This window comes from Thunnus thynnus, chromosome 20 (genome assembly GCF_963924715.1).
Source record: "Thunnus thynnus chromosome 20, fThuThy2.1, whole genome shotgun sequence".
In the NCBI taxonomy this organism is placed as follows: Eukaryota; Metazoa; Chordata; class Actinopteri; order Scombriformes; family Scombridae; genus Thunnus; species Thunnus thynnus.
Window position 1 is genome coordinate 15,624,057 of NC_089536.1, and position 13,537 is coordinate 15,637,593.

The 13,537-nt window shown below is 40.3% G+C and overlaps 1 protein-coding gene across 1 annotated transcript; it reads right to left on the reverse strand.

Annotated features, from left to right (window-relative positions):
* Nucleotides 1-187: 187 nt before the first annotated feature.
* eif3c (eukaryotic translation initiation factor 3, subunit C) lies at nucleotides 188-10,433 on the reverse strand. Its single transcript, XM_067575621.1, has 23 exons — nucleotides 10,276-10,433; nucleotides 9,209-9,322; nucleotides 9,057-9,122; nucleotides 8,746-8,935; nucleotides 8,444-8,569; nucleotides 8,087-8,138; nucleotides 7,420-7,544; nucleotides 7,085-7,215; nucleotides 6,674-6,824; nucleotides 6,236-6,339; nucleotides 5,745-5,886; nucleotides 5,495-5,620; nucleotides 5,108-5,201; nucleotides 4,549-4,736; nucleotides 4,089-4,313; nucleotides 3,803-3,994; nucleotides 3,217-3,388; nucleotides 2,968-3,127; nucleotides 1,769-1,834; nucleotides 1,569-1,656; nucleotides 1,236-1,401; nucleotides 958-999; nucleotides 188-628 (listed from the first exon to the last, which is right to left on the reverse strand). The coding sequence occupies exons 2-23, from the start codon at nucleotides 9,304-9,306 to the stop codon at nucleotides 549-551; spliced, it is 2,784 nt and encodes a 927-aa protein (XP_067431722.1). The 5' UTR covers nucleotides 9,307-9,322; nucleotides 10,276-10,433; the 3' UTR covers nucleotides 188-548.
* Between the last annotated feature and the right edge of the window lie 3,104 nt (nucleotides 10,434-13,537).

Below are 13,537 nucleotides of genomic sequence, written 5' to 3' on the forward strand. Positions count from 1 at the left end.
GAGACCCTCCTACTGTTTCTACATGAATTTACTAGGTCTGTACTTGACATAATGATTTCTGAATGTATAAAAGTTATGCTGGGTGGCTTTTGGGATCTAATGTTTATTTTTCACTGATGTATTAGTTGTTAGTAGAAGAGTGGGGTCTTTTTATCGTCACAATTGTCCAAAAAGAAGGCTCAAAACACACTTTTTATTATTGTTTATTAGATAGATTATTGATAACAATTCTTGACGTGTTTGTCACCTGACCGAACTGCCAAAAGCCCGTTACACCGCAATGCCTTTATTATACCATCTTCTACTAGCAATAACTTTAAAAGTTCTTCACATTTATCCAAAGGAGATGGCAGCACTGAAATGTCACACTATGCAGTTGCAGTGAGCAAGGCTTGTACTGCGATGACTTGCAGCTGAAAACAATTTCGAGTCAAATGAAGCTGACCAGCACACAGCCAAGTGCCAAGCAAAGAAAACCAGGTGGTGGTTGTCGTTATGGAATGAAGACTAGCTCAAATTGGGGGGACTGGGATCCACACGCTCAAAGCTCAGTAGTTGCTTTGGTTTTGATTTCTGTAGCCGCCTCGCTGGTAGCCCCCTTGTTTCTGCTGGTAACCACCTTTCTGATCTGTGGACGTGCAAAGATTGTTCATCAGTATCAACATGGCAACATTTAATCAAATAATAAAAAACATAACTTTACTGAGGATTCTTTTTGAAACTTTCAAATGTAACAATTTAAAAATAACTTGTCCTATATCTAACAATTTTAATACATTAAAAATAAGTAAGTAAATGCAAATAAACTCAGTCAGCATCATCACTACAGCAATGAATACATGACAAAACAGCCTCAGCAGAGGATCAGAGGCATGTTGGCTTGAGAAGGTCATCATGTGGTCAGAAAGGTTTTTTTTTTTTGCATCTGAAGAACAACCTCAGCGTGGCTTTACATACCTCTCTGGTAGGATTGCTTCTGTTGGTAACCGCCTTTCTGATCTGTAATGCAAGGGACAACCAGTCAGCATTGTTTCTAAGAAAGCACAGCTCAGCCTGGAATAGCAACAGAAGCATGTGAGATGTTCCAGGAATACAAGGTGTGGCATTCACAGCTTTAGAGAAGTACTTTAATGTGACCTTCGGTCATTGACAGACAAGGTGAACAACATGCAAACACATGTGGTAAACACAGTATAAGGCATACTGTGAGGGAGAAGCATGAGGTCTTAACTCACCTCTGTTGAAGTAGCCACCATATACGCCCTGCTTAAGGTCAAAGACGCGCTCGTTATTCTCCACCAAGCTGCCCAGTTTCTCAGCCAGCTGCAGGGCCATGTTCTGCAGGGAGGTGGGCTCTGTGCGGTGCATCACCACTGTCTGTGTGGGCTGGTCGAGTGATGCCTGTTAGGAAGAGGACAGAAGTGCATTTAATTAAAAAAAAAAAAAAATACACAAAAAGAAACTAAATGTGTACAAGTGAAAATTTCATTGGGACATTTATTGCTGTTTCATCTACTTATAATTGCAATTTAGTCCTGACAGAGTAGCAGAGAAGCCATGAAACTTACCATCAACTCCTCGTTGATGATCATTTTGCTGATGATGCTGTGAACTGTGGGTATCTCCAACTCAAACATCTCAGATAGTGTCTCCATGCTGGAGGAGAAAAATTGAATTTGAATTAAAACCAGTTGGCAGAGACAACATGACAGATCATCACAGATCGCATGCATAAAATCTCCTTTAAAAACTTCCATCTTGTCCTTACCTGATGGAGTCGTACACACTGCTGTACGTGAACAGGTAGGTTCTCAGTGACTCCTCTTGGATCTTCCTACAGAAGACAACAGCAATTTCAGTCAGACAGTGCATAAATATAGTACTGTGTAAGGCAGTGTTTATAAAGATTTAACTAAATTAATCGAGAAGCTATGATATAACTATAAATATTGCCTCGCGGTTGTATGCCTCCACCAACCAGTCAAGTTGCAGTTTACATCCATGTCTGTCCAGACTCATTACTTGTTGTGAAGACTTGGAGGGAATTTAATAAAAGGCATTAAGTGTATGTTTTGGCAAAATGGAGACTATCACTATATTGACATGCATGATTCCAGTGAATAACTTCCAGTGAGAAACATGCTGTCTTCATTTAGAAACTATATAGGAGTACAGAGGACTGATAAGAGAGCTTCGTCACATAGTGCAACGATAATCACCTGAAGTTTACTATCAGCAAAACCAATGAGCTTGTGGTGGACTACAAGAGGAACAGGAGGCTCCCTGTCCTGGTTGTCATCCAGGGAGAGGAAGTGAAAGAGGTAGACTCATACAAGTATCTTGGGAAAGCAAAATGCGAAGATGCTACAAATACTAAAATGTGAATGCTTCACACACATCTTCAACCCAGCAGCACAGAAGAGCTACACAATCACCACAGTTTCAAGATGGGCACCCAAAATTAGTGTCACTAATTCAGTATCCGACCAAATGTGAAATACGGTCACAATCGTTATGACGTTGAATAATGGCCAGAAAAGTGTTTTTGCAAAACATTATGATGTCACAGTGAAGTTGACCTCTGACCTTTTGGATATTAAATGTCATCACTTTCATTCATCATTTTATCCTATTAGACATTTGTGTGAAACTTTGTCATAATTAGTGTATGAATTCTTGAGTTATGGCCAAAAACGTGTTTTGTGAGGTCACAGTGAACTGGACCTTTGACCACCAAATTCTAATCAATTCATCTTTGAGTCCAAGTGGATGTTTGTGCCAAATTTGGATTCCCTCCAGGCGTTCCTGAGATATCTCATTCATGAGAATGGGATGGAACATAACGCCTACGTGTCGATGGCAGCCGGAGGAGTTATGTTTTCGAGTATCAGGTAAAAATCGATAAGAATGACAAGCATGCACATTTATAATTGAATTACTCAATGAATGATAATGATAAACACTAACCTGACAAGCATCTCGCGTACTCGCTGTGTCTCAGGAAACAGGTCCCAAACCTTACTGTTCATCTTCTCATTGATGATGAATGAGTGGCAGGTACGCCAGTCTCCCATCTTCATGGCCTTGCTGGCCGCCACCACATGCTCCCTCATGCTCTCTGGGGGTCCTGGAGGACAACGAGAAAACGACAGTTATCTCCTCTGGTTTCTTCTTTGGATTGAAGTGTAAAGCATTGTGAGGTAACATGTTGCATACCCAGCAGTGGCTGTCTCTCTCCCACTCTGAGCTGGTGATGGAACTGCTTGCTGATCATCCTGCGGCGGGCATCGAACTCATGGGCGGCCATGTAGGGGATTTCCAGCAGCATTGCGGACACCAAGTACACACACTCCAGCAGCTCCAGGTTGATGTGCATGTGGAATGGCACCTGTGACGGATGTCAAAGCCACGTTTTAATAGCTGCTGTCAACTTCTGTAAAACCTGAATTGAAGTCTGGAGAGTTTAGATCAGACTACTTAAGAACACATCAGGTCCCAACATGTGGTAGCTCTGCTGAGATTTTCATTGTGATAGTTCATAACCAGTTGGTTTGGTGGACAGTTCTTGCAAAGCTATCTTGCACTTACTTGAGCCTAAAGTGCCCTTTCTAACCAATACAACTGATTGTACTGTGATGAAGAAGCTCTACTAAATTCTTTCTGGGTGAGGTCATCTGTCACATCAAACTCGAGTTATTTGGAATGTTTGATGAAACGCAGCTCGTTACCAACATGAAAAACACACCTAACATGATTGTTGTTGATGATGATGATATGAGTTTACTGCTTTTTTAGGACTTACTTGTCTCCTCTTTTCAATCTTCTCCTGCTCAGCGTTCCTCTCCTGCATGTTCCTCATGAGCAAACCCTGACCTAGGAGCTCCTTGGCACGGCCAGAGGACTGGATGTCAAGCAAGGCATTGTGGGCATCTTTAATCATGCCCTGGCGGAAAGCACAGATGCCCAGCTGGACCATGGTTCTGTTGTACAGAATCTAGGAGAAAAAAAAAAGTTCACTTTTGCGTTAATCATTAGAAGTTAATATATTATATTATTTTACTGTGGTGGCTTTGTGTTTGCCTGCCTACCTGCACGGGCGGGTCAGCGTGCTGGATGTTGTCCTGCAGGTGGCTCATCAGCATCAGGTCGCGGGCCTGGTACCAGCGTGAGTGCAGAGCGTGGTGGTAGATGTGGCAGAGGATGGCGCAGGTACGGATACGGTCGGTGCGATCCTTGGCGTAAATGAACTTGCAGAGACGGTCCATGATCACAGCGCTGTCCTCGCCCTCACTCTCCTCCTGGTCCTGCTCGGACTAGAAGGCAATTGGGAGACACGTCACACTCGGCTCATGACATGAAACTGTATGCACATATAAACAAATTCAAAAATAAAATAAAAAAAAAAACGACCAAGTCAAGGAATTATTTATTTAGTTTTAGTTTTATTTAGTTATTTCTGTCAATGTCCACCAATTAAAGAAACTACTTTTTCCTTTTTGCTACTTGAATAAAGTGTCTTTCTCGCTCACAATTCTGTGCTTTTCTTACCTTGGATTCTCCCTGGAGGCCCAGGCTGCGCCGGTGGGCCTTGTAATCAAACTTGTAATAGGTGTGCATGATTCTGCGCAGGTAGACGCGACAAATCTCCTCTGTGCTGCCCTTGTTCTCCAAGTAGTCCAGCAGCCTGTCAATGATGCCACAAACTCGGCCCTCATCTTTCAGATTGTCGACGTATTCTGAAAGGAGAGTGGAGAGGAAAGCAATGAGCTACTAGAAATAATACAGCAACAGAATTATGGGATTCTTGCATTAACAATTTATTTTTCTACTTTTGGGGTGCTATTCTATCCATTATTCAGACATTCATAATTCACTTTCACTGAGAGCCCATGAATGTGAGTGCAGCGGCGGATCAATGAGATCTGCCTACCTCCTCCAGCTCATCTTCAGCGTTCAGCTGCAGCCGGCCCTGTCTGTGTCAAGATGCTTGATGTCTCATAATGACAAATGCCGGTTCACTCGATTTGCATAAAATCAAACCGGCTTAAGCTTGTACCGGAATCCGCCCCAACCCTAGATCCTGAGTCTGTTTTCGGGCATAACTCACCTTGTGAGTGGGGATCTGTGTTTTGCATGATCTTGGTAAACTCTTCATCCATCCTCTCCACCAGCGTTAAGATGCAACCACGCACCCTGAACGGCTGACAAACACACAAAGAAGCAAAGCAATTTATATTTTTGTTATTGAAACTGTACTCCTGGGATTAGAAGACTAAAAATATACAAATGATACTTGCATTGAAGTAAAATAATACAGACATAAAAAATACAGACATTAAGACACTGACAGGGATTCAGTTTTGGGCGAGTCTCCCATCAAACAAGACAAACTGCCACCCAAAAATAAAAGCAATGTAAACTGAAAGCTAAAAAACAAACAACCCCCCCCAAAAGCTAAAAAAGGACATTATGTTAAGAAAATAGGATGGGATACCTGATCTGAGATGGCAAGGTTTTCACTGTCCTCTGCAATGTTCTCCCCGATGAAGATGTTGTTGTTTTCAAAGAGGATGTCCAGCAGCTCGTCGATACAGTCCAGGCACTTCTTCCACATGTCCGCCTGATTGGGACACAAAGTCTGAATGACTCCATTTGAAAACACCAGGATCAGAATCCTGTATATTAATTTCCCAGACTTTCCCAGGTATAAGCCCAGATTTTGTAACATTTAGAAAAACTCCTACCTTCATGAAGGCCGCCAGGTTGGGGTTATAGTCATAGAGGGAGGCGATGATGTTGAACCTAATCTTGACCAGGATTCCTTGGCCCAAGTTATTCTCATTAGCAATGGCCGACAGAGCATGCAGCAGTTCAATCTGGGCAGCTCTGTCATAGAGGTAAAACAAAGGAGGGGGGAGAAACAGTTAAGAGAATGTCATGAATATCTAATATATCTTCTTAAAAATGCCATTTTAAGAACTATAGTTTCTATATTATTGTTATCCTTTAAGAAGTTTGTAACCAATCAGATATTTCCGCACTACATATCATAAGTTTGCTTGAACAAAGCCTTTTCCACATATGTTCTTTTGCAACTTACAACACTTGAGAAAAAATTACAGACATGAGAAGGTACAAAAGGGTGTGTGTGGGACATGAGATGGCAACATGACACATGCTTCACGGATTCATTTCGAGTGGAATGTGCAGTCTTTGCTGAACGATGCTGTGTTACCTGTCTGTGCCCTTTTTGCCTCTTGCCTGCAGGATCTCATTCAGCTTCTTCACCACCACTGCTGTGTTGATCTCTGTGCCCTTTGCAAACATCTTGGGCTTCTCCTGAGAGATTGAATACATGACAAAACAATGTCAAGATTAAACATAATGTGTTGATTCACATTATGTGGTTGTTTCTTTTGAACCAACCTGTTTATAAATATCGTTTGGTGTTACTTTTAATGACTTGCACAAATATATTTGACAATTATATAGCTCATTACACAAATTTAACTTCAATGCCCTGAGAAAAAAAGGCTTTTTTTCTGGGCCTGAAACAGCGTTGTGATAATCACACTCTTGGATGAGGGCACCATCTATGGTTCTATATTTTTTCAGCAAAGACAATCATGACAGCAATAAATCAAAAAGGCTTTCATTATCATCACTTCTTTACCTTGACCAGAGGGACTCCTCCCTTCACCTTCTCCCAGCCTCCCTCAACCTCCTCGCCGCCCTCTTCCTCAGCCTCCTCCTCCAGCCGCTCTTTCTTCTTGGGCTTCTTCTTTTTCCCAACCTTTTCACTGCTCTTCTCGGGCGCCTGGGTTCTGAAGAGAAACACAGAGTGTGTGTTGATATGGTACAATTTACAATTTATTTAATGTACTGTTTAGGGAAAGTAATTGCTTGACTGTCCGTAACTTACTTGCTGCTAGTTAGTCGATCAATTTATTGAATTTCCATAAAACCCCACAGTCTAAGTGATGCCAACAAAGTGCTTATTTTGTCCGACAAACAGTCAAAACCCAGGATTTAGAAATATTCTCTGTTGTAAACAAAAACCAAAGATGTGCAGAGGAAGACTCACTTCTTGAGGAAGACCATGGCCAGAGAAGCGCTCTTTCCTTCTCCTTCATCAGAGCTCTCGCTGCCACTGTCTACGGTGTCTGAGCCCCAGTCTTCGTCATCCTCATCATCATCACTGGAAGACGACTCATCCTGTCAGAGGGAGACAGAACTCCAGCACATTAGCTCCTGCAGTAGTTCATTAATATGAGTATTGGGTCTTTTGTGCAACATTTCTTTCTGTATTTTTATAGACCTGCAGCTAAACAATTTACATTGTCTATTCATTTGCTAGTTATTTTCTCAATGAATCAATCATTTGGTCAATAAAATGCTGTAGTCATGCTGGCCACTTACCCCGGATCCCTTGGCAGACTTGAGGAACTTGCTGGCCTCTGAGGAAGCCTCAGGCTTTTTCTTCAAGAAGGACTTGGCTGACACTCCATCATCACCGCCCTCACCATCGCTATCAGATGAGGAGCCTTGCAGAACAAAAAAATGGGGATGAGATGATGAGCGCATTTATTCAACACAATCATTATTATGTCCCACCTGTGATCTTAACATGAGCATAAAAATACACTTTTATTCAATTGTTTGTGACAGAGTTTAGTCCAGAATGAACAGCTGCTATTTGGAATATAGTATTTAAGTTTTCTTTTAGGGATGTAAATAAATACATTCTTCATGTGATTTTTTGAGATGATAAGTCTAAATGCTGTTACCATCTTTATAAATGCAGCTGCTTTCACAATTTGTAATGTGAACACTTCTCCCATTTGTGAACAAATACAATCTTGATACACAAAGCTGTGCTTAAACTTGTATGATTAATGTATTATAATGTGGTTCAGTGCACTTCAAGATCCTTAATGGCTTTAAGCCTATTCTATACATAAATGTATTTCCTCCATCGACTGGTGTTGGGATGAACATTTGAACTTTGCAGTTTGTTTACTTTCTTGTACACTTTTATTGAGAATGTGGTAATGTAATATTAAACACGTATAAACAGCAAGCTTACCAGAATCCTCGGGCCCCTTCTCCTCCTCTTCATCTGCAGACTCCTGTGGGTTCTAAGACGGAGACAAAGAGAGAGAGAAGACATTGAAAATTTTATTTTAACTTTGTTTTCTCAGGATCCTCTTTTGCAGCAATGCCCTGATGCACTAACAAGTCAACAATTACACCTAAAAGCTGCCCAGTAAAACTCCAATCTTATCCAACGCTACTGGAGAGGTTGTGGGTTAAGATTTATCCTGCAGATGGAAGCAGCTGACTTTTGGTCACAACACTGACTTCAATTCAGAATTGTAATTCATATCTCTCAACCGGCAACTTTTGAAACACAGGGACACAGAGAGGAAATATCCTTGCTTACCTCCTTGTAAGCAGCGATTTCTGTCTCGTAATCCCTGTTGTACTTGCGGATCTTCTGACGCAGTGTACTGAGAGCTTTTGCGTTGTTTTTGTTCATTTTCTTCTTGCCCTCTTTGTCCTCCCAAAGCTGAAAATAAAATATGTGTTAATTGTGTTGCTTTAAAAAAAAGAAGAAAAGTGTTGACTGGGAAATTAGCGTGTCAGACTGCACTCATTAAGATGATCAATATTCTTTTGCTGCAAACCCCCCCCCCCCCCCCACTACATTATGATATTAAAATTCAGTTCATAAAGACTTCTGACCTGGTTCAGATAGTCCTCCAGGTCGGCCAGGAGACGGATATAGAAAGAGGGAACACCCTCTTTATCCACTATATTCTTGCTTTTGAGGAACGCTCGACATAACTGCTCAAACTCCTCCAGACATTTGGCCATATCTCGAATCTTCATGGCATTGCGGATAGTCTTGATGAGATTGGTCAACTCCTCAAACCTAAGATTTAAGAATAAATGCATTCAAAACAAAAACTGACAAGACGATCTGTGCAGTGTTAGTGACATGTTGCTTAAAAGATACCTTGACAAGTTGGCATTCAACAAACAGCCTCACTAACCTTTTGTCTTTGGCGCTGCGCACCACTCTCTTGGTGTCCTCTTCATCATCACTAAGCAGCAATGACCTATGAAAACAATATTGACGTGTGAGATCACTCCAAACAGCAGAATTTCTGATGTAATGATGGTAGTAAGCATAAATGGCACTGACTGCTTGAAAGTTGTCCCGGGTGCTTTAGGGGTGATCTCGTCGGCGGATGAGGACTCCTCTGACTCGCTGTCAGACCCGGTGGCGAAGAAACGAGACATTGCTGTAGCTGTCAATCTGCAAAGATAAAATGACATGAGTTAGGCATTGTATGAAAGAGATGACATAACATCAGTCCACATCTGAGATCTGTGAACATTTGAATCTATAGGAAACTATTTTGCTTACTATTACTAATTGGACATGAACGAAAACTTCATTTTCAACGACCAGAATCACTTGATGATGCTCATGAACGAATGATAAAATGACATGCCTCAATTAAAATAAACCTCCAGTTATAAGGTGGATTTTAACTTTCCCATTCATGGTACTGGTGCTGTGTAATGCATTTGAGAAGCGCCACACAGTGTAATTACCGTCTATCATATGGTTAATGGAGTACGATTGTATGGCACCACCGTGTGTTGCTGATGTGAGAGATATAACGGAGGCATTAACATGACTTCTAGTATTTTGTCTAGCAAGCTTTTATTTAGCTTGCCAGCGTTAGCCTCAATGTCACTATGCACCTAACAGTCAATAATAAACGGGCTACTTCACTCTGCCATGGCAGCGCACACGTTAAAAACTTTTATACAACAATAAACATCGTTTAGCTATGCAAGATGCCAGCGTCCGTGTGTGCTAATCGCTACTTAGCGACACTGTGGAAGTTAGCTTTGACAGATGTAACGACACTGTGGAAGTTAGCTGACAGATGTATAGCAAGTAACGTTAGCCATTAAAACTAAACACCCAACTGTAGCTGCAACTACAACTCTTACAAGTTTTAATTTTCTAGAAATTTAGATAGCGTGGGCACATGCCGTAGCTTATTACTTATCCAGCTATCGCCGAATTAACGTTTTATCTGATAATACAAGGCTAACACTCACTGGCTAACTAACGTGGCGCTGATGCTAAGCTAATGCTAACATGTCGTTTGAGGGGGAGCGCCGGGCCTCCCCGCATGTCTGACCGGTAAATACACGTCGCTGAATAATCGATTATTATTGAAACAGACTCACCTAACGTTACGTCCTTGTGAAGGTTATTCTGTGGTGTGTCTGTCTACTTTGAATCGTTTTAAAATCCAGTTTTGCTGTAACAGCGGCCACGAATAAAGGCGTGCTGCAGCCTTGCCGGGCACTTGCGTCAGGAAAGGAAGTGACGTGTAGATCAACAAAACATAGGATTGTTCCACTTCGCGGTAGATCTGTATACTCAGCAGCGTTGTCCTTCTTCTTTACATTTATTGGCGGATTGCAATACCAAATTATAGGTGCATACCGCCACCTACCGGAGTATGTAGAACTAGATCAGTTTACAATAGCCTACTCAAAAAACAAAACAAAACAAACAAAAGAAAAAACTACTATATTCTGTTAAACAATCCGGTGTTTACTAAGAATTCTCCTAGTATCCCTTCCAATCCCCATCCCAGTTTGGAGTCTCTCACCCTTTCTCCCTAACCCTAACTCTTTCTTCATTATATTTGACACAATGCATTAATACGTGTTCAGCATTTTCAGTTATATTACAACGCGTGCATGCTTGTGAATTTACTTTTCCAAATAGAAATAGTGTCTTATTTAATCAATCTGGATAGCACTACCTCCTCTCTTATATTTCTTCCTTTAACACTCTGTGCTCAAACTGTTTTTTGTGTCCTATAGTATGTTCTGTCCTTACTGTCCTCATCCCACTTTTTCTACCAAAGTTCCAATAATTTCTTTTTAATTAGTGCTTTACCTTCTCCTTTTCCAAATGTCCATTATATGTCTCATATCTGATGCTGTTTTTGCCGTACTATCCGCAAATTCATTACCCTTTAATCGCATATGTGCAGGTACCCAACAAAATTATACCACTATCCTCATTCTCTGAATTCTAAATTGACATTGCAAAATTTCAAACAATAAATCTTCTCTGATTGATTCCATCATCTCAGCTGTATAAACTGATAACTTGTCTGTAATTCTATTTGCTATATGAATCTGAAATTGTGGGATGCAGACTTCTGTTCCCACATGATCTTTCTGGTCTTTTGAGCCATCAGTAAATATCTGTAAGAAATTATAAAAATTATTCCTTATATACTGGTTTGCACAGTATCCTATTTCGTTTCCTACCTGATTGGTCTTTAGCTCCATAATACTAAAATCAATGTTAATCTTCGGAAAGAGCCATGGGGAAACATTACTTACGGGAGTGGGGGAATTAAAAAAAAAACAAAAAAACCTTTCCTTTAAATCTATTATACTCCCAACATTTGTTTAGGATGCCATTCCCACATCCTCTGAGACGAATCTAAAAAGTTAATGCAAGTTTATCTCTTCTGAGCTCTAGAGAGGTTTCTCCCAATTCAGCATTCCTTGGAGTTGACCTCTTTGCACCAATACAAAGTGTCAAAGCTTTGTTTTGCATACAATCAAATTTATTTAGGTGAGAGTTGACTGCTGCCCCATTACAAAACAGCAATAATCGATTGCTAATCTCATTAATGCTTTATGTATATCAAGTAATGCCTGCTTATCTGCTCCCAAGTTGTATCCAGAAATAGCTCTAATTAGATTCATTACTTTTTTACATTTTGTTTCACATAGTAGATCGTGGTATCCTCTAGTGGATTGGCAGGTGTATTACATGATTTGGTGTGGTACTGGGTTGATGAACCGCCAGGTTTACAGCAGTAGATGGCAGAACATACCATAGGTTGAATGCATCCTTTGGTTTTCTTTTGTATTGAGGTTATTCATCTTTGGACTGAAAATGTTGTTCTTTGCATCATGAATAGTTCTAGTGTGAGTAGAACATCTGAGGTTTGATTAACCTGCCAATCTGTAAATGTCCTTTTGAAAAAGACAGTTCTTCACCCAGATTGCAACAACCATGTGTTTTCATCTCTTCAAATACACTACAATGATTTACATTAATTTCCTGCAAACTTACACTAACCCCAACCACTTCTTGCCGAACCCTAACATTAACCTAACCCCACGCCCTTAACTTTGAATCAGGTCTTCACCCTAAAATGTAATGGTTTACATTATGGGAACTTGCTTTTTGTCCCCAAAAGTGAGGCAAGTCACCACAATGTGACATTCAACATGAGTAATACCTGCTCTACTCCTCTTGTTGGCGTCATCATAACTGCATTGGCTGGTAAACAAACCAACAACCAGCATCCACCTCTCTCTGTTACACATCTCTAAGGGAAACACATTCCTCAAATATTGTATGTATATTGTAAATGTATGTACACAACTTTGTAAATCAATACAGCTTTCAACAACTGTTTTTTGTGACATTCAACCCAAAGCACTCCCCAATACTATTGCTTCCTGTTCATATCAAATTTCAGATTATTTTTCTTAATTTGAGTGTAATTATTGAAATGGTTAAAGTGAAGTAAATAGTATAGCTTGGAAACTGTATCAGCCCAACTGTTAAGAAAAGGTTTTTGAGATTTAAGTGTTTTAAAACATATGAGTATGTTTTTTTTTAAGTAGTGGACCTCTAAAGTCTTGATATTTCTTTTAGAAGTGTGCCCATACATAAAGTGAAACTCCCAGGAAGCACAATTATTATTACATTATTCTAATTCATCAATGTAAGCTGTAAATTTCTTTTTGAGAGACAAATGAAAGCTGCCTTTTTGAGTGACATTTCAGATTTACTTGTGATGGAGCAATCGAATCCTTCAGCTGAAGTTAAGTTGTTTAAGTTACATTCAAACCATATAATGATACTCCTTGCTGCAGATGCCCAACCCTGTTAGTCTCATTACTTCTTTACATAAATTTTAATTGAAACATGACAATAAGATGTAGGTCAAAGTGAATTTCAGACTTTAAGGACGTAATCAGTGAACAGAATCAGTTTGTTTAACCAGTTCCTCTCAACTCAGATATATATTGGCATTTTGACATTGATGCCATGATTATACATATTGAGTCAAGGCACCAAGGTCATGAAAAGATCTTCACAACATCAATCCCTCATGTCCCTCCTCTTCTCTGACCCTCCGGAGGTGCACTCAATCTTTCACCCTGATGAAAGGAACAAGAGTGTCAGAAAAAGAAAGAAGAGAAAACAAGGCATTGAATCGGTAAGAGCTGTGTGTGAACACAAAGTACCAAACACAAACAGGGAAATGGAACACATAAATCACTTCTTTTAACCCCTTTTAAGCCTCACCTTTGTTTCTACCTAAAGCAAAGCATAGCAGAGAGGGAACAAGTTAAAGGAAAACTGTCAGATACGACACTTCAACTCCGACAAATGACT